The sequence below is a fragment of the Schistocerca serialis genome, chromosome 2, assembly GCF_023864345.2.
Source record: "Schistocerca serialis cubense isolate TAMUIC-IGC-003099 chromosome 2, iqSchSeri2.2, whole genome shotgun sequence".
NCBI classification, from domain to species: domain Eukaryota; kingdom Metazoa; phylum Arthropoda; class Insecta; order Orthoptera; family Acrididae; genus Schistocerca; species Schistocerca serialis.
The window spans coordinates 830,879,340-830,898,982 of NC_064639.1; the positions used below are offsets into that span (position 1 = coordinate 830,879,340).

The 19,643-nt window shown below is 39.3% G+C and overlaps 1 protein-coding gene across 1 annotated transcript in view; it reads left to right on the forward strand.

The window, feature by feature from the left end:
• LOC126458101 (cyclin-dependent kinase 2-interacting protein-like) overlaps window positions 1-19,643 on the forward strand; it is a 117,728-nt gene that overhangs the window by 61,173 nt on the left and 36,912 nt on the right. The window contains exon 4 of the mRNA XM_050094927.1: window positions 609-729. Coding sequence (XP_049950884.1) covers window positions 609-729 — 121 coding nt within the window. The remainder of the gene's footprint in view (window positions 1-608; window positions 730-19,643) is intronic.

The window sequence follows — 19,643 nt, forward strand, 5'->3', positions numbered from 1 at the left end:
CTTGTTTAGCTTTGTTGATACACTACTAAGACAACAACTAATTTCAGAGCATGCACAACTACTAATTTCATATTGCCAAAGGTGGAACAAACTGAAATTGTTAACATTCGCCAGTGACTTGGGCAACTGCATGCCATGCATGCATAGTGCCCAGTATTGAAGTTTCATAATGTGGTTTTGCAACCTAATGTAGTCTTGTAAACTGCACTTAATTCTGCCAGCCCTGTATGTTTACTCCTACAAGGTGTTTGTGGTTAATAATATGGATCCATTCCAAAGAAACTGTGGCATTCACTCCATAAACGCTTGAGTGTAGAATCTATTTTTATTTATACGACAATTTGCTGTTCATTTTATTGAAATCTGGGCAATATTTAGGTTCCATTTTGAATAAGCTCCAAATAGAACAAAATTTTGGGTGATGAATTCCAAATTTTCAAATCTAAGTTGAATGGCTTTCTTGTGGCACACACATTTTATTGTGTAAATTTATTTGTACACACCATGGAAAACATTTTGTCATATTTAATTCTTTCTTTTTTGTATCACTATTCTGTGAATTTAAAGGAGAAAGAGTAATAATAATACATTCCTGTTTTTGGTTTCAGGATGCAACTTTGACTGGAATGAGAGAGGTGGCACAGAAGATGGATGCTGTTGTTAGCCTGGAGAAATTGCATAACGAAGATAATACTCCATTGTTCTTGACATGGGATGCTGATAAGTTTGGTAGGATCACAATTAAGTAGCTCATAGATAAAACATTTACACAAATGGTACTAGTAGTTTTGCAGTGAAAGGTGTACAGATCATACTATTTACTACAGCTAAACTACTATCAAAGTTGCCATACCTATAGAGGAAACAAGTTACACATTCAGAAGAGAATTAAAAACCAGCTTAAAATACATCACACAATCAGTGAAAGATGTAAAATGTATTTATTGGAGTAAACTGACATTTTCTCTAATAATGCTAAAAGCAACAGTGATATGCTAGGAAAGAGATGTTAAGTACAACTGTAAATGTTTACTGAAATTGCTGCATAATTTTGAGATGTATTCGAGTGAAAGAATATCATATCAGTAATATCAAAGTATTTACAGTGAACCAAGTTGCAAAAACAAGGTGTCCAGTGAAGGAGTTTCTGGTTTCAAAATTAAATATCTCGAAAATTAAGGTTGATAGACAAGTGCAATGTTTATTGCGAAAGCTGTAAGAATTTTGTACAATAGATACACAGAAGTTTTGAAATAGTTCAAAAATCTGTTAAGAGATGGTGCTGCAATCACAACATGTAGTGCCTGCTATTAGTGCACTGCAGCTCAGAGGGATCAGGTCCACTGTTGAAATGTGAAAGAAGGTTAGTGTACCAAAGAAAGAGATTGAAATCGTGTATTCCATTGAACAACATGTTTTTCTGGTACTAGCATACCACAGGTTACAACACGGTTCTATGGCAACAAGGCACAGTTTTCAAGAATGATTTTATGTTCCAAATGGACCCAAGTGAATACCATGCAGAAGTCCTTCACCAAATTCCAACAAACATGTAGCATGACTGATGATCTAGTGTGGATTGTTAGATGCTGGCAAACTGTAGTTACTCCTGAAAGTGTCACCTCACTTTCTAGAATTATTCACCAAAATCCAAAGAAATATGTCCGTAAAATGGCAGCAGAGACTGGTCTGAAGCAGCATACAGAAAATGCTGAGACAGGGCCTACACATGTTTCCATTCAAAATCCAAAGCCACCATATGGGATCTGTGACAGAGGGCAGACTTTGCAAACCAGGTCTCACAATGATTGATAATCGAGGATTTGATGTTGGCTGAATCTGGTTCACAGGTGAAGCATACTTACACCTGAAGGAGTTGTGAATACACAAAACTGGCAATTTTGAGATTCCAAAGATCTCCACTTATGTGAAGTGAAACCACAGTGGTCTCCAAAAGTTATTGTTTGGGTTTCCGTACGCATCAGAGGCATTATTAGTCCTCTTTTCATGTGAGAAATGACCACTACTGAATGTTACGTTGCAATTCTGGAACAATTTGTCACCACACAGCTAGTGTTGGAGGACTGGCGAGGCATTGAGTGGTTCATGCAAGATGGGGGCCAGACTACATGACACATAACAGATGTTTTGCTTTCATGATGAATACTTCAGGACAAGAGTCAGTGGATTGGATTATTGCAAATTCACTGGGGCAGGGATGAATTGGCCTCCATATTCACCTGATCTGACTCCTTTGCCTATCTTTCGTTTGGCACATTGAAAGACATTGTTTACCAGAATCATCTCACCACACTAGACAAGCTTGAATTAGTGATATATGCAACATCTAAATCCATTTCCATTGGGGCACTACAGGATGTGATGGAAAATTTTATTGTTCATTTGCACCACCTTTGTACTGTGAGTGGTTCACATTTCGGAGATTGTGATATGATTGGAAAGACTGCTCACAGAGAACAAGTTTTATTATACATGCTGATTTTGTTGTGTTGCCAACCACAAGAACATATACCATGTACTTTGGCCATTTTATGAACAGCTACCATGTTTAAACTGCAATTTGGCTGACTTCATTTGTAGTTGGAAGTGAATTGAATTTAAACATGAACAAACCTACGCCACTAGTATACAAGAATAACACACAAAAGAATGGAAAAGAAAACAGGAGCCATTAGATGATGATCAGTTTGGCTTCAGGAAAGGTAAAGACACAAGAGAGGCAGTTATCTAGTTGTCTTTGATAACTGAAGCAAGATTGAAGAAAAAATCAGGAGAGACTCATAGCATTCATCGACCTTGACAAAGCGTGGACAGTGTAAAAGGGTGTAAGACGTTCAAAATTTTGAGAAAAACAGGAGTAAACTATAAGGAAAAATAGGTAATATATAATATGTCAAAGAACCAATGGGGAACAATAAGACTAGAAGACGAAGAACAAAGTGCTTGGATTGAAAAGTAGTCTTTTGCCCCCTACTGCTCTGTACACACATCAAAGAAGAAATAACAGGAAAAAAAGAAAATTTTTAAGGTGAGGTTAACATTCATAGTGTTAGGATATCGATGGTAGATGCAGGGATGACACTACTATCCTCAGTGAATGTCACAAAGAATTAAAGGATCTGTTGGATGGAATAAACAGTCTTATGAGTACACAGTATGCACTGAGAGTAAATTGGAAAAGGACAAAAGGTAATGAGATGTAGCAGAAATAAGAATAGCGAGAAACTTCATATTAAAATGGAGGATCAGGTAGTAGAAGCTGTAAGGAATCCTTCTACATTGGAAACAAATTTCCCAAGACGGACGAAACAACAAGGACATAAAAAGCAGACTAACGGAGGCAAAGAGGACATTCGTTGCCAAGAAGAGGCTATTAATATCAAACATTGGCCTTAACTGGAGGAAGAAATTTCTGAAGATGTACATTTGGTGCACAGTATTGTATAGTTCTGAATGATGAATAATGGGTAGTGGAAAACAGAAAAAAATCTAAGCATTTGACATGTGTTGCTACAGAAGAATGTTCGAAATCAGATGGATAGATAAGACAGGGAATGAGGATGTTCTCCGCAGAATCAGTGATGGAAGAAACATACAGAAAACACTGACAACAATAAGGGACAGGATGATAGAACATATGTTAAGGCATTGTGGCATAATCTCTGTGGCACTAGGGGAACTGTAGAGGGTGAAAGCTGTAGGGGAAAACAAAGATCTGAACACATCCAACAAATAATTGAATATGTGTGGTGCAAGTTCTACTCTAAGATGAAGATGTTAGCACAGGAGGGGAACTCATGTCAGGCTGCATCAAATCAATCGGAAGACTGATGACTCAAAAACAATTGGGTATGGTGGAAGTGAAAGAGTGTGTGTCAGCCGCAGGTTCTAAGCAGCAACTGAGAGCACTATGGGCAGACGACATGTTTGTAAGCAATAAACAAAGGAATATTGTCAAGTTGTCTCTCATGGATGTGAAATTTGCTATGTATTAAGAAAAAAAAGCTATTCTCATGTCCCAGCATAATTAGAACCTTGAAAATCGTAACATATTTGGAAGAAATAACCAAATGTTTCTGACAACCAGGATTATAAATTTTATTGATGCCCGTTTCACTTGCAGCAATTTAAGCTGTGCTATTAGGTCCTACTCAAACCTTCAACTCAGAAATCTCAACTTATTTGGAATAAACAGCTAAATATTTGTGACAGACAAGATTATAAATTACATTGCTGCTTGAGTATAGAAAAAAAATGTGGTTGTAATAATTATTAAACTTTAGTTAATTGAGACAGTGCAGGTAGAAAACTATTTACTGTATGGATACCCAACTTTATAGGAATGATGATCAGACTATGTGCCGCAGGATTTGCGTTTTTAGTTTGCCACGACTTGCCATTAGGCACAGGTACGGCTATGGCGCCTATGGAGGCGCTCTTTGATCCCAACTCTGTGGAAGAGAGGTGGTTAAGCCTCAACTGTTTTGATGCACAATGTAGTTTCACCACACATTGCGTGTGAGGTTACTCTGTTATTCTGCAACACATTTGGATAAAACCAAATCATGTGAAAATTAAAATGTGTTTCTTTCAAACGTTTGTTATTTCTCATCCCTTACAAATGTTTCCACAAAGTTTCATTGCTCTAAGCTCACTCATGGGGTACCTCTCAAGTATATTATTATTATTATTATTTACCACTAGTACTGCTGTAGCTGCTGCTGCTGCTATCACCACCATTATTACTATTATTGTTATTAAAAAATACTGTGACATACAATTGGCTTTGATAGGAAGCAAAGAAGGAGGTGAAGATAAAATTAATGTAAACCATTTCTTTTCATTTATTTCGTTTCTCCTTGTACTATCAAAATGTTGACAGTTTGTAACTCTGATTAGTCAAAATATGTTAAAAAAAATTTTTTTCTCAGGGTAAAAAAGAGATCGTCTCATACTCAGGTCATCTTATTCTTGGTTAAACACAGTATTTGTATGACTAATATAACATGCTGACTATTTGCAATCTTTGGCAAACACTGCATACCCATAAATGTCTATAGTTTTATACAAACACTTGAAAGATGTGTCTTGTCTAAATTCTTTCTCTTAATTTACCTGCATAAATTGAGTAAGTAGCACATACTCTTATCCTTGTGTAGCTTTGATTAGTGTTAGGCCAACAGTGACAATAATTTGTTTGTCTCCAAAATGTGAAATGTTAACAATCTTTGCAAAATCATTCTGAGACGTTGGATACTGCTATGCAAAATGAAACATTATTGTAAAACTATAAACAGTGCACCTAAGGATAACATGTTGGCAAAACAACTCTTTCTAATTAGGAAGCAGTGCAATGTAGTTATAGACATTGATTCAGAAAAGCATGTACTGGATGGATGTAGGTGCCGTGGTATTTTCTGCCAGGACTTCTAATGGGTTTCTTTTGTTATTTTTCACACCTTTTAGTGGAATGTTAATTTACATGTATTTGAAGTGAGGTTTTATAAACTTCTTTCTCTCTGTATACAAGGTGTCTGTAATTAATGTTCCAGTTTCAAAATGGTGTAGAAAGAGAACCACTGCTCAGAATTACATCAGATTTGAACAGCATATTATTGACTCAGGGGGACATGCCAAGGAACAAATAAATAAATAAATAAATAAAATTAATGAAAATTTTGCCAACAGATGTCACTGTAAGTGTCTTGAGGTAAATGGGTTCGACTGCAAATGACAGAGGAATCCAGGTTCAGAATGCGTTGGGCATTGTCTGCCTTCTGATCAGCTACAGTCGTAACTAAAGCACTGAACACAACATCTTCAGACAACCCCACAGCCAGAAGTCATACGGATTAAGATCAGGTGATACTGACCACCAGGCTGTAAGAAAGTAACGGATGATAACTCCAACGTTTCTAAAATGCTTCTGCTGCGGCGAACTTCACTGTCTGTGCACTGTGCGGAGGAGGCTGATTTTGCACAAAAATAATCCTATCCACACATCCATGCTGATGAAGGGTTGGCATTATATTGGTGTGGAAAATACTGTCATAGTACTTCCCAGTGGTGGTACAGGTAACGGGACCCACTGGACTCATCTCCTCAAAAAAAATATGCCCCTACGATAGATAATACCCTCAACCCACACCACACAGTCACCTTTATAGACTGAAATGGTACCAGGTGATGTGCGTGTGGATTTTCTCTTGCCCATGTTCTGCATATTGATTTGTCCATGGGCATGGAAATGGGCTTTGTCTGTCTATAGAATGTTCTGTGGCCACTGATTTCCACTTCCACACAAGAAAACATTCCAGAGCAAACGTTTGTCTTGCTGGCAGGTCAGCAGGAAGCAAGTCCTGAACATGGGTGATTTTGTATGAATAGTAATGCAGGATTTTTCATAGGCATTTGGGCAATTACCTGTGCACTACATGTTAGCACACCACTGCTCAACCCCTCCTCCAGTGCTGTACCCACTTCTTTGACAGACATCAGATCAACTGCTTTCCTCACATTGCCACATTGCACTTCAAAGGAACCTGTCTTTTTCGAATTTTGTAATCATATTTCTCCAGATCATCAGCAGACAACAGGTCAGTACGTTTTTTCATATCCAGGAGTGTCTGGAACTTCTGCAGGGCCACTGGCTCACAGTCACTGTTCCTGTAAAAAAGCTTTATGAGCAGCGTGTGATCCTTCATGGAGACAGTCATATTGGGCGTCTCAAAAGCAAACTGAGAAACAGCTTCTGTGTGCCACACATATGTTGGTACGCGTATTCTGATGTTTACAGCGCCATCTGTTGCTCAGCTTTTTTCCCCATAATGTTTCCCCCTGCATCAATAACACAGGCCAACGAAAAAATGTTTTGAAAAACTTTTTTTTACTTTGATAGCTGATCTTTATAGATTTTTATGAGCTGAATCCAAATCTAGCCATAGTTTTCTTTTGTATTACCCATAGTTTTCGAGAAATATGCTTTTTATTATATAGTATAAAAATCCTATGCTATACGGTAAATGAGGACATTAATGAAACACATGGTTTGTATTTACAGTAAGCTACTTAAAACAATGATACATGTTAATAGAGGTTTCACTTGTCAGCTGGAATTGGGTTGTATTTTCTTTCTCTTTTTTTCTCTGAAGCTTCTTATGTAGCTTTTTCTATGATGAGTCGCTTGCTGAACTTCTCAGAGAAGTGACCAACAGTAATCCCCCATCATGTTGGTGTTCCAGCGGCCTTGGTAGCATTTTTCCGACACTTTAATGTCCTTGTGAAAACGCCCTCCTTGCTCCTCACAAACATCCTAAAGTTTTAAACTTAACATTGTAGCTATAATAGAAACATTCTGGGGTTTTTTCATGTCTTAAGAACTTTGTAATGACTTGCTTGAATGATAACCATGCTTCTTTCTCATTTAAGGTCATTGTGGATTCAAAGTTAACATCAAACGTCAATTTTCTAATTTCAGGTCGACAAAGACTCCTTCTTTTAGTTTAGCTTCTGAAAGGTGTGGAAACTTTTGGCAGAGATACTTAAAACATGGTCCATCTTTAGTCAAAGCCTTTACCAACTGTTTCATTTGGCCTAACTTACATGTAGAGGTGGTAGGAGTACGGGTTTTGGATCTACAAGGTTTGTGCGTAGAATGTTCTTCTCACCAGGTTTTAAAGACTCCCTCTCAGGCCAGTTCTTTCTGCACCAGTGTTGATCCCTAGCCCTACTCTCCCATTCACACAAGAAACATGGAAATTTAGTAAAGCTACCTTGCTGGTGACTGGGTGACTGGAATTCGAGAGTAGGAAAATGGAGAGAAGGAAACCTAGTAGGTGAATATGGATTGGGGGAAAGAAACGAAAGAGGAAGCTGTCTGGTAGAATTTTGCACAGAGCATAACTTAATCATAGCTAACACTTGGTTCATGAATCATAAAAGAAGGTTTTACACATGGAAGAATCCTGGAATCAGATAGATTATATAATGGTAAGATAGAGATTTAGGAACCAGGTATTAAATTGTAAGACATTTCCAGGGGCAGATGTGGACTCTGACCACAATCTATTGGTTATGAGCTGTAGATTAAAACTGAAGAAACTGCAAAAAGGTGGGAATTTAAGGAGATGGGATCTGGACAAACTGATTAAATCAGAGGTTGTACAGAGTTTCAGGGAGAGCATAAGGGAACAGTTGTCACAAATGGGGGAAAGAAATACAGTAGAAGAAGAATGGGCAGCTCTGAGGGATGAAATAGTGAAGGCAGCAGAGGATCAAGTAGGTAAAAAGACGAGGGCTAGTAGAAATCCTTGGGTAACTGAAGAAATATTTAATTTAATTGATGAAAGGAGAAACTATAAAAATGCAGTAAATGAAGCAGGCAAAAAGGAATAGAAACGTCTCAAAAATGAGATCGACAGAAAGTGCAAAATGGCTAAGCAGGGATGGCTAGAGGACAAATGTAAGGATGTAGAGGCTTATCTCACCAGGGGTAAGATAGATACTGCCTACAGGAAATAGGTACTGCCTACAGGAAAATTAAAGAGACCTTTGGAGAAAAGAGAACCACTTGTATGAATATCAAGAGCTCAGATGGAAACCCAGTTCTAAGCAAAGAAGAGAAAGCAGAAAGGTGGAAGGAGTATATAGAGGGTCTATACAAGGGCGACATACTTGAGGACAATATTCTGGAAATGGAAGAGAATGTAGATGAAGACGAAATGGGAGATATGATACTGCGTGAAGAGTTTGACAGAGCACTGAAAGACCCGAGTCGAAACAAGGCCCCGGGAGTAGACAACATTCCATTAGAACTACTGACGGCCTTGGCAGAGCCAGTCCTGACAAAACTCTACCATCTGGTGAGCAAGATGTATGAGACAGGTGAAATACCCTCAGACTTCAAGAAGAATATAATAATTCCAATCCCAAAGAAAGCAGGTGTTGACAGATGTGAAAATTACCGAACAATCAGTTTAGTAAGCCACAGCTGCAAAATACTAATGCGAATTCTTCACAGATGAATGGAAAAACTGGTAGAAGCCAACCTTGGGGAAGATCAGTTTGGATTCCGTAGAAATATTGGAACACGTGAGGCAATACTGACCTTACGACTTATCTTAGAAGAAAGATTAAAGAAAGGCAAACCTACATTTCTAGCATTTGTAGACTTACAGAAAGCTTTTGACAATGTTGACTGGAATACTCTCTTTCAAATTCTAAAGGTGGCAGGGGTAAAATACAGGGAGCGAAAGGCTATTTACAATTTGTACAGAAAGCAGATGGCAGTTATAAGAGTCGAGGGGCATGAAAGGGAAGCAGTTGTTGGGAAGGGAGTGAGACAGGGTTGTAGCCTCTCTCCGATGTTATTCAATGTGTATATTGAGCAAGCAGTAAAGGAAACAAGAGAAAAATTCGGCATAGGTATTAAAATCCGTGGAGAAGAAATAAAAACTTTGAGATTCGCCGATGACATTGTAATTCTGTCAGAGACAGCAAAGGACTTGGAAGAGCAGTTGAATGGAATGGACAGTGTCTTGAAAGGAGGATATAAGATGAACATCAACAAAAGCAAAACGAGGATAATGGAATGTAGTCGAATTAAGTTGGGCGATGCTGAGGGAATTAGATTAGGAGATGAGACACTTAAAGTAGTAAAGGAGTTTTGCTATTTGAGGAGCAAAAAAACTGACGATGGTCGAAGTAGAGAGGATATAAAATGTAGACTGGCAATGGCAAGGAAAGCGTTTCTGAAGAAGAAAAATTTGTTATCAATGAGTATAGATTTAAATGTCAGGAAGTCGTTTCTGAAAGTATTTTTATGGAGTGTAGCCATGTATGGAAGTGAAACGTGGACGATAAATAGTTTAGACAAGAAGAGACTAGAAGCTTTCGAAATGTGGTGCTACAGAAGAATGCTGAAGATTAGATGGGTAGATCACATAACTAATGAGGAGGTGTTGAATAGAATTGGGCACAACTCGACAAGAAGAAGGGACCGGTTGGTAGGACATGTTCTGAGGCATCAAGGGATCACAAATTTAGCATTGGAGGGTAGTGTGGAGGGTAAAAATCGTAGAGGGAGACCAAGAGATGAATACACTAAGCAGATTCAGAAGGACGTAGGCTGCATTAAGTACTGGGAGATGAAGCAGCTTGCACAGGATAGAGTAGCATGGAAAGCTGCATCAAACCAGTCTCAGGACTGAAGACCACAACACCACCACCTTGCTGACCAAGGACCATGCATGTTACTTTTAGATCGCCACATAGCATCCAACCATGAGCGGACTAGCCTATTTTATTTAGCACTATTTCTAGGTTTTCACAGCTTTCTTTCATATATACAGAATGTCCATCAGGTATAGGTGCATACATGTTACTATTGTGTGATAAAACAGCCTTTAAACTAGTTTTGGATGAATCAATAAACAGCCTCCAGTCTTCCTGTTTGTATTCAATACCAAACTCATTCATCAGATCGGGAATGTCTGAGCAGTACACTAAATCACCTTCTTGTTGAAAAACCTTGGAAAATTTCTGCTCTCTCTTTCTATACATGTACACACATCAAAAAAAGTTTTGCTTCACCTCGGTTCCGAGAGTTCCGGATCCTGTACAGAAAATTGGAGTACAGATCATCATAAACATCATTACTGCCCTTTTTATTGCTCATGAAAACCACACATTGCATGTTGTGCCACCATACAGCGAGACCTTCAGAGTTGGTGGTCCAGATTACTGCATACACAGGTACCTCCAATACCCAGTAAGACGTCCTCTTGATTTGATGCATGCCTGTATTCGTCGTGGCATACTGTCCACAAGTTCATCAAGACACTGTTGGTTCATACTGCCCCACTCCTCAACGGCGATTCGGGGTAGATCCCTCAGTGTGGTCGGTGGGTCACGTCATCCATAAACAGCCCTTTTCAATCTATCCCAGGCATGTTTGATAGGGTTCATGTCTGGAGAACATGCTGGCCACTCTAGTCAAGCGATGTTGTTATCCTGAAGGAAGTCATTCACAAGATGAGCACGATGGGGGCACGAATTGTCGTCCATGAAGACTAATGCATCGCCAATATGGTTGCACAATCAGTCAGAGGATGCATTCAGCCCCACATAATGCCACCCCAAAACAGTAGGGAACCTCTACCTTGCTGCATTCTCTAGACAGTGTGTCTAAGGTGTTCAGCGTGACTGGGTTACCTCCAAACACGTCTCCAATGATTGTCTGGTTGAAGGTATATGCAACACTCATCGGTGAAGAGAATGTGATGCCAATCCTGAGTGGTACAGTCGGTTGTTGTGCCCATCTGTACCACGCTGCATGGTGTTATGGTTGCAAAGGTGGACCTCACCATGAACGTCGGGAGTGAAGTTGCACATTATGTAGCCTATTGCGCACAGTTTGAGTTGTAACACGACGTCCTGTGGCTGTACAAAAAGCATTGTTCAACACGGTGGTGTTGCTGTCTCTCTGAGCCATAATCCATAGGTAGCGGTCATCCATTACAGTAGTAGCCCTTGGGCAGCCTGTCTCTCTGTATCTCCTCCATGTCCGAACAACATTGCTTTGGTTCACTCTGAGACGCCTGGACACTTCCCCTGTTGGGAGCCCTTCCTGGCACAAAGTAACAATGCGAATGCGATCGAACCAAGGTATTGACTGTCTAGTCATGGTTGAACTACAGACAACACGAGTCGTGTACCTCCTTCCTGGTGGAATGACTGGAACTGATTGGCTGTCGGACCCCCCCTGTCTAATAGGCATTGCTCATGCATCGCTGTTTACATCTTTCGGTGGGTTAGTGACATCTCTCCACAGTCAAAGGGACTGTGTCTGTGATACAATATCCACTATCAACATCACGTGTCAGGAATTCTGGGAACTGAGGTGATGCAAAACTTTTTTTGATCCGTGTATATGCTGGTTCCAACTGCCAATAAATTTTCTTTTAATCTAGAGCCAAGCAATACAGATTTTTCTTTTGTTAAGCCCAGATCCCTAACCAAATCATTAAGCTCGGTCTGAGTAAACAATTTGCGCTCTAGACTTCCTGTATTACAATGGAATTCATCATCATCTGGTTCATCGAAATCAGATTGTACACCAGAAAATACTTCTGTTGGAATAGAATTCAAATCATCTGGTGGTTCAGGAACCGGCAAATCTACACCATACCCTACTGGTCGTATGGTGGATGGAATGTTAGGGTAGCTCATTACCTTCTTGTTTTTCGAATCATGACCAGTATAATATCAACACTGAAAAAGTAGCAATCATTGGAATGATTTCTTGGCTGCCTCCATCTCATAGGAACAGCAAATCGAAAGACATTTTTCTCCTTTTTGACCTATGCCTTATGTGGCACCAAAGATTTATCTTGATCACCAAGTATAAATCCAAGGTATGATAGGAAAAACCTTTTTCAGAAAGTCTGTAATGTTTCTTTCGTGTTTTTTAATTATGAATTCACGACAAATATAACAAAAACTGTCAGCAGAGTTTTTACAACCACGATTAGACATTGTACTGAGGACATGTACAGGAAACGGGAATGTGAGGTTAGGTTGTCAGTAAACAAAACACCATCTGTTACCACAAATAGAATCGACCGTTTTTGCCAGCAAATATTTTTCAGCAGTGCTACCAACATCCTCTACATTCATTACACCTCCTTTTTAAATTGTTTTAACTATATAAAAACTGTGAAATTCTTTAAAAATTGCTTAATTTAATGAATTTAACTGTAAAATGTGAAGAAATGGTGGGTGATACAGTTTTTTGAGTATCATATTTGGATTTTCCACCCTAAAAAACATAAGAATGAGGTATTTTCAGCAAAAAGTTTTGCTATTCAAATTTGGTGTCATTCTGAGCAGTGATTCCCTTTTTACAGTGATCTGAAACTGGTACTTTAATGATGGACACTCTGCATTCAGCTTGATGTCAACATGGATTTATTTTATACTGTGATATCCAAAACACAAAAAAGACCTAGACACATAACCTTTACAATGTCTAAATGCAGTTCCCTTTACTATGTCTGTTTAAGAATTTAATTGTTAATTCAATAGCTTGCAAAACAAGAGAAAAGGTTACTTTAATTAATTGTCGTAAGAGCTGTAATTTTAGAAATTAACTTGTCCTCTTTTGTAAAGTAGGTTTCTTATTTCAATCTAAGCTGACACAAATACAGGATGTATCACACAGAATAATCCGAATTTAAAAAATCGTAACTGTTATGTTATTTGAGATATGTGCATGAACAACATGCTGTTGGAAAATGCAAACTCTTTGAATTTTATTTATTTATGCATTTATTTTACCTGGCGAGATTACGGCCTTCAGGCCCTCTCTTATACCTAACCAGGCATACTCAGATTCAACAAATTTCAGTTTCTACAGAACATTAAGGACATATAACATGTTATACAGTATTAATGTTAAAGAAAAAAATAGAGATTATAAAAGTAGTACAATGATAATTATAACAATCAAAAAGTAATTATAACAATCAAGAATAATAATCATAATAATAGTAATGACTATGTATATGAAAATAAACATATTTTTATTTTATGAATGTCAGTCCTATTGCTAGTTGGGAATTGACTCGTTATATTCTTGCAGCTTGTGAGTTATTCTCATCAAGCAGAGACATAAGACGATAGAATGGGGTGAAAGAGATATAGAAGGGGTAGATAGGTTAGAGGAAGAGAAATAGAATGGTAAAATTCGAAGCTATGATGGAGAGGAGAAAGAAAAAGATGAGAGGGGCACAACAATGGTGGCTATACCGCCCCTAATATGTAAGTCTTGAGTTCCCTCTTGAATGTTGAGTGGTTCTGGATAAGACGCAGATCACAGGGGAGCGCGTTCCATAGTCGTATGGCTGAGATGGAGAATGACACGGAGAAAGATTTCGTGTTATGTATAGGTACAGCCAAGATGCTAGACGTATCAGATCTGGTATTGTGGTTGTGGAATGATGGTAGGTGTTTGATGTGAGAAGGTAAGTATTGGGGGCACCAGTGGCTAAGAAATCTATGAAGTAAGCACATCGTGTGGAGATCGCATGCCTTATGTGGGCATATCCAACCTAGCTGGGAGTATGAAGGACTGATATGATCATACAACCGTATATTGCATATGTTTCTAACGCAAGCATTCATCACTAACTCGAGGCATCTCAAATTTTCACTATTTGTGCCATGTTGAACTACATCACAGTAGTAAAGATTAGGCAAGACTAGTGTTTGGACTAATTTTTGTTTAACATGGGTTGGAAATATTTTTCTAAATTTTTGAATTGCATGTAGGGAGGAGAGCGATTTCCGGCAAGCTGTGACTGTTTGTTCTTCCCAGTTTAGGTGTTCATCCAAGATTATTCCAAGGTCTTTTACTGTTTTTTTTGTATGTTAGTTGGGTACCATTGAGGAGTATTTGAGGGACTATTTCGCGAAAGTACCGACTGATTAACTTTGGATGAGATATAAGTATGACCTGGGATTTCTTGGGGTTCAGTTTCAGATCTAGGTTCTGTGCCCATTGAGAAACAGAGCAAAGATCTGCATTCATACTCGCTACTGCATCAGCAATGTTCTTGGGGCTTGCACTTATGTACAGTTGGATGTCGTCGGCATATAGATGGTAGTTGTAGGAGTGAATCACTGAAGAAATATCATTAATGTACAGTGAGAAGAGTAATGGACCAAGGACGGAGCCTTGGGGAACTCCTGACCCACGAATGACTTGTTGACTCCTGTTTTTGAGGTAGCTGTCGAACCAGTGTATTGCACTGTTTGAGAAATTCAGTTCCTTCATTTTAATTAGTAATATATCAAAGTCAACTGTGTCAAAAGCCTTGCTAAAGTCAAGCAGTGTTAGGATGGTAGCTTCACGTCTGTCCATAGCATGTTTAATGTCATCAGTTACTTTGATTAATGCAGTTGCTGTACTATGGTGCTTTCGAAAGCCTGACTGATATTTGTCATGGATGTTATGAGTTTTGAGGTAATCCGTCAGCTTTTCATGGACGATGTATTCTAGGGCTTTAGATATTGCTGGTAGTATGCTGATCGGCCTGTAGTCACCTGGCGACTTAGGGTTGTCAGTCTTGGGTATAGGTTGAATTAAACTTTGCTTCCACTCAGTAGGATATGTACTACTGACAAGAGACGGGTTGAAGATGTCTGTGATAACTGGAGTAATAGTGTCTACGACGTTCTTAATCATGCCAATGCTCACTCCATCATTTCCTACTGCCTCGGAAGAGATTCTCATAATTGCCTTGTGTACTGTGCCGGTAGTGACATGTTTTAGGAAAAACTTGTCTCTCAAGAGATTGATATCTTGGGGCTGGTAATTTGTCACTGCGTGGCAGTTTACAGCTGTTGAGAAGAAATCGTTAAATTCTTCTGCAGATGCTTGCTAAACAGCGTCAGATCTTCGCTTCCCTATACCGAGACTGCGCAGCTTTTTCCACAGTGTAGCAGGTTTTGATATGCCGCATACGACAGAGCGGGCATGTCTCATTTTGGCATTCCTCACGCTTTGCTTGGTTCTATTTCGGAGTTTCCTATAAGCTTCGTATGCCTCGGGAGTTTGGTTACGCTTGAAGGCCCTATGTGCAGCATCACATCTATTCATTAACTGGCATAATGCAGTGGTGAGCCACGGAGCGGGAGCTCTTTACCTTGACAGTGCGTTGCGGAGCATGTTTATCATACAGTGCAATAATTTTGCGACATAATTCCCGAATTTTTCCGTGTAAAGTCGGTTCATTGCTTATATCATGCCAAGGGATGTCTGAGCAATCCTTTTGAAGAGCGTCATGGTTAACATTTTTTAGGTTTCTGTAGGTTACCAGGTGAGATTTTTCTTTGGTAGTATGCACTGAGTAATTTAAGAACATCACGTCATGAGCAGAGAGTCCTGGAGCGGATGTCTGATTGGCACGAATTATTTTATCTGGTCGCTTTGTTGCTATTATATCTATGAGTGTATGGCTGTGTGGCTGTGTGGGTCCAGTGGTGTTAAACTCATATCATTGGAGTGGAACAGTCTCCTTAGTTTTTCTGCAGAGGGAGATTTTAACTGCAAGTCGATGTTTGTGTCGCCCATAATGATTATGTATTCATACAGTGTCACGAGCGAGGACAGGGCAGACTGAAAGGAGGACATAGCACCAACGTTTGGAGGTTCATAGATTACACCAATTAGCAGTTTCTGATTTGATGTATTTATTTCGAAAAACAAGAACTCTGCTTCTCCTTCGCCCTTTGCATCCGATGTGCATAGTATAGTAGGTCTCAGATCAGAGCGAACATAGGCACCCATACCACCCCCGCGCCGTGTTTCACAATCTGCCCTTAGGAGAGAGTAACCAGTGATTCGGATAGCGTCGGAAGAAATGTTTGGTTTCAACCAAGTTTCAGAGACAAGGATAATATGGAACAGCGATTGGCAGAACAGGTAACAGAACTCGTCGAAGTGAGCCGTTAGCGACTGAGCGTTCGCGTGGGCCACAAAGAGCCCGCCGCCGGAACCAGTCCGTCCCATTGTGGCCGCCTGTAGGACCGAGTGCGCTCAGTCTACCTGCTGGCCGGAAGAGGGGCAAAAGCTGGATTTCGCGGGGGAAGACATATTTACAGGTGTGTCCAAGGTCGTGACTGACTCAAGCGTCTGTGGGCTAAAGGTGAAAGACAAGCTGGAGGTATCGGAGAAGGGAGCGAAAAGAAAGATGGAAAGTGGCAGTAGTGGTTACGAAAAAGATAATAGTAGTAGTAGTGGTAGTGACGAGGATGAAAATAACAGATATAGAAAGGCGATTCCTGTTAATGGAGAATGTTAATTCCCATTTGACTGACAATATGAATATACATGAGCACTTATGATAGACAAATAAAGAAGCAATATTTATGTGAAACAATTGACTGATTTTAAATAGAGTACTTTTACATGGTGCCCCGTAGGTAGCAGCAGTGTTCACCCACTCCAGTTTTAGTAAAAACAGTGTCGGGACAACAGAAAGCATTTTGTGTTCTATGTTTTGCGCAATACGGGTCAGTAATAAGTTTTCAGCATGACTTTTGTATTACGTACGGTGTGGATCCTCATACAGCACAAAGCATTAGATGAAGGCATGAACAATTCCGAGAAACAGGTTGTTTGTGTAAAGGCAAATTGTTGGGCTGTCCCCGAGTGTCTGACACAGATACTGAACACATCCGCCATAGTTTCACAAAGAGTCCACAGAAATCCTTTTGCCATGCAGCTCGACAGTTCAACATGGCTCCAATGTATGTCTGGCATGTTTTGCATCGACGTTTACACATGAAACCATACAAAATTCAGCTACTGCAAGCTCTTTGTGAAGGTGACAAACAAGAATGTGAGGAGTTCCGTAATTCTATTCTTGGCAAGTTTTCTTACACGCTTAGTGACGAGGCACCATTCCATTTAAATGGAAAGATGAACTATCAGAATGTGAGAATATGGGATACGGAACACATGAAATTGTACAACATGAGAGGCACTCTCCAAAATTTAATGTGTTTTGTGCAGTTCCACAGTAAAAGGTGTATGGTCCACTCTTCTTCGCCAAGAACACTGTTACAGGGAGCACATATCTTGATATGCTTGAGAACTTCCTTTTCCCACAGTTGGAGACTGACTTGAATGACTTCATTTACCAACAGGGTGGGGGCACTCCCACACTGATATCTGGTCTTACATTACTGACCTCCGAGGACACTGGACCTGACTGTATGTGATTATTTCTTGCGGGTGTCTCCTCAAGTCTGTTTATGTGCCTCCGTTACTAACAACAGTGAATGAATGAACTGAGGCATCGCATAACAGCAGCTGTGGAAGCAGACACTCACTGCAGTGTGGGAACAATTTGAACACTGCATTGACATAAGCCGTGTATCTGAAGGGGGCAAATTGAACACCTATGAAAAGGTATGAAAAAAAAAAACTTTGAGTTTCCCGTTCATCAAAAAACAAAATTCATTGTATATGTTTATTAGTTTCAGAAATATAGACATGCCAAATCGGATGATTCTTTTTGATACACCTTGTGTATTGAAAAACTGTTTCATGCTTCCTGTTATGAGATGTCGGTGCTATTCAACCAACAAACATACCAAACATATGTGGAAAGGCTGTTGCCCTCCTAAGTTGTGCTACAGGTTGATAGTATGATTGTTACTGGAGCACTTCACTATGTTTCTCTTCCTATCAGCATACTGGGTACTTCGCACATTACATGGAATCATTGCTGTGCAGAACAAATTCTCACTTACAGAATTTCCACCTGGGAATTTCCATCTGCAGTAACTGTTTTTTTTTTTTTTCCCAACCACCTAGCAAAATGCTAATTTTAACGCGTTCTTTGATTTTAGATAAGAATTTTATCTGATGTTATTGAGAACTATATCCTTTTTAACATTAGGAGGACTGTTAGTAGCAAACTACTGGTCATTATGACCAGTAACGTTTTTGTCCTTTATTTTCAGTTTTACTTCTTAAATTACTTCAGTATGGTGCCTTTATAGGTCAGTAGTGCATTTTACTTATATCGTAGAGATGCATTATGCTTAAAAATTTCTATACAAAGTATATTTAATTAAATAAAAAAGATCGTAGTAAAGAGTACATTGTAAATACAAAATCAATTTAAACTAAATCTGCAAATGCAAGTAAACATATAATTATACAATAATATTTTTTATCTTACCCCTAGTGAGACAAGCCTCTACATCCTTACATTTGTCCTCTAGCCATCCCTGCCTAGCCATTTTGCACTTCCTGTCGATATAATTTTTGAGACGTTTGTATTCCTTTTTGCGTACTTCATTTACTGCATTTTTATATTTTCTCCTTTCATCAATTAAATTCAATATTTCTTCTGTTACCCAAGGATTTCTATTAGCCCTCGTCTTTTTACCTACTTGATCGTAACCTACAGCAAAATTAAAAGAGACCTTTGGAGAGAAGAGAACCACTTTTATGAATATCAAGAGCTCAGATGGCAACCCAGTTCTAAGCAAAGAAGGGAAGGCAGAAAGGTGGAAGGAGTATATAGAGGGTTTATACAAGGGCGACATACTTGAGGACAATATTATGGAAATGGAAGAGGATGTACATGAAGACGAAATGGGAGATAAGATACTGCGTGAAGAGTTTGACAGAGCACTGAAAGACCTGAGTCGAAACAAGGCCCCGGGAGTAGACAACATTCCATTAGAACTACTGATGGCCTCGGGAGAGCCAGTCATGACAAAACTCTCCCATCTGGTGAGCACGATGTATGAGACAGGCGAAATACCCTCAGACTTCAAGAAGAATATAATAATTCCAATCCCAAAGAAAGCAGCTGTTGACAGATGTGAAAATTACCGAACTATCGGTTTAATAAGCCACAGCTGCAAAATACTAATGCGAATTCTTTACAGACGAATGGAAAAACTGGTAGAAGCGGACCTCGGGGAAGATCAGTTTGGATTCCGTAGAAATGTTGGAACACGTGAGGCAATACTAACCTTACGACTTATCTTAGAAGAAAGATTAAGAAAAGGCAAACCTACGTTTCTACCATTTGTAGACT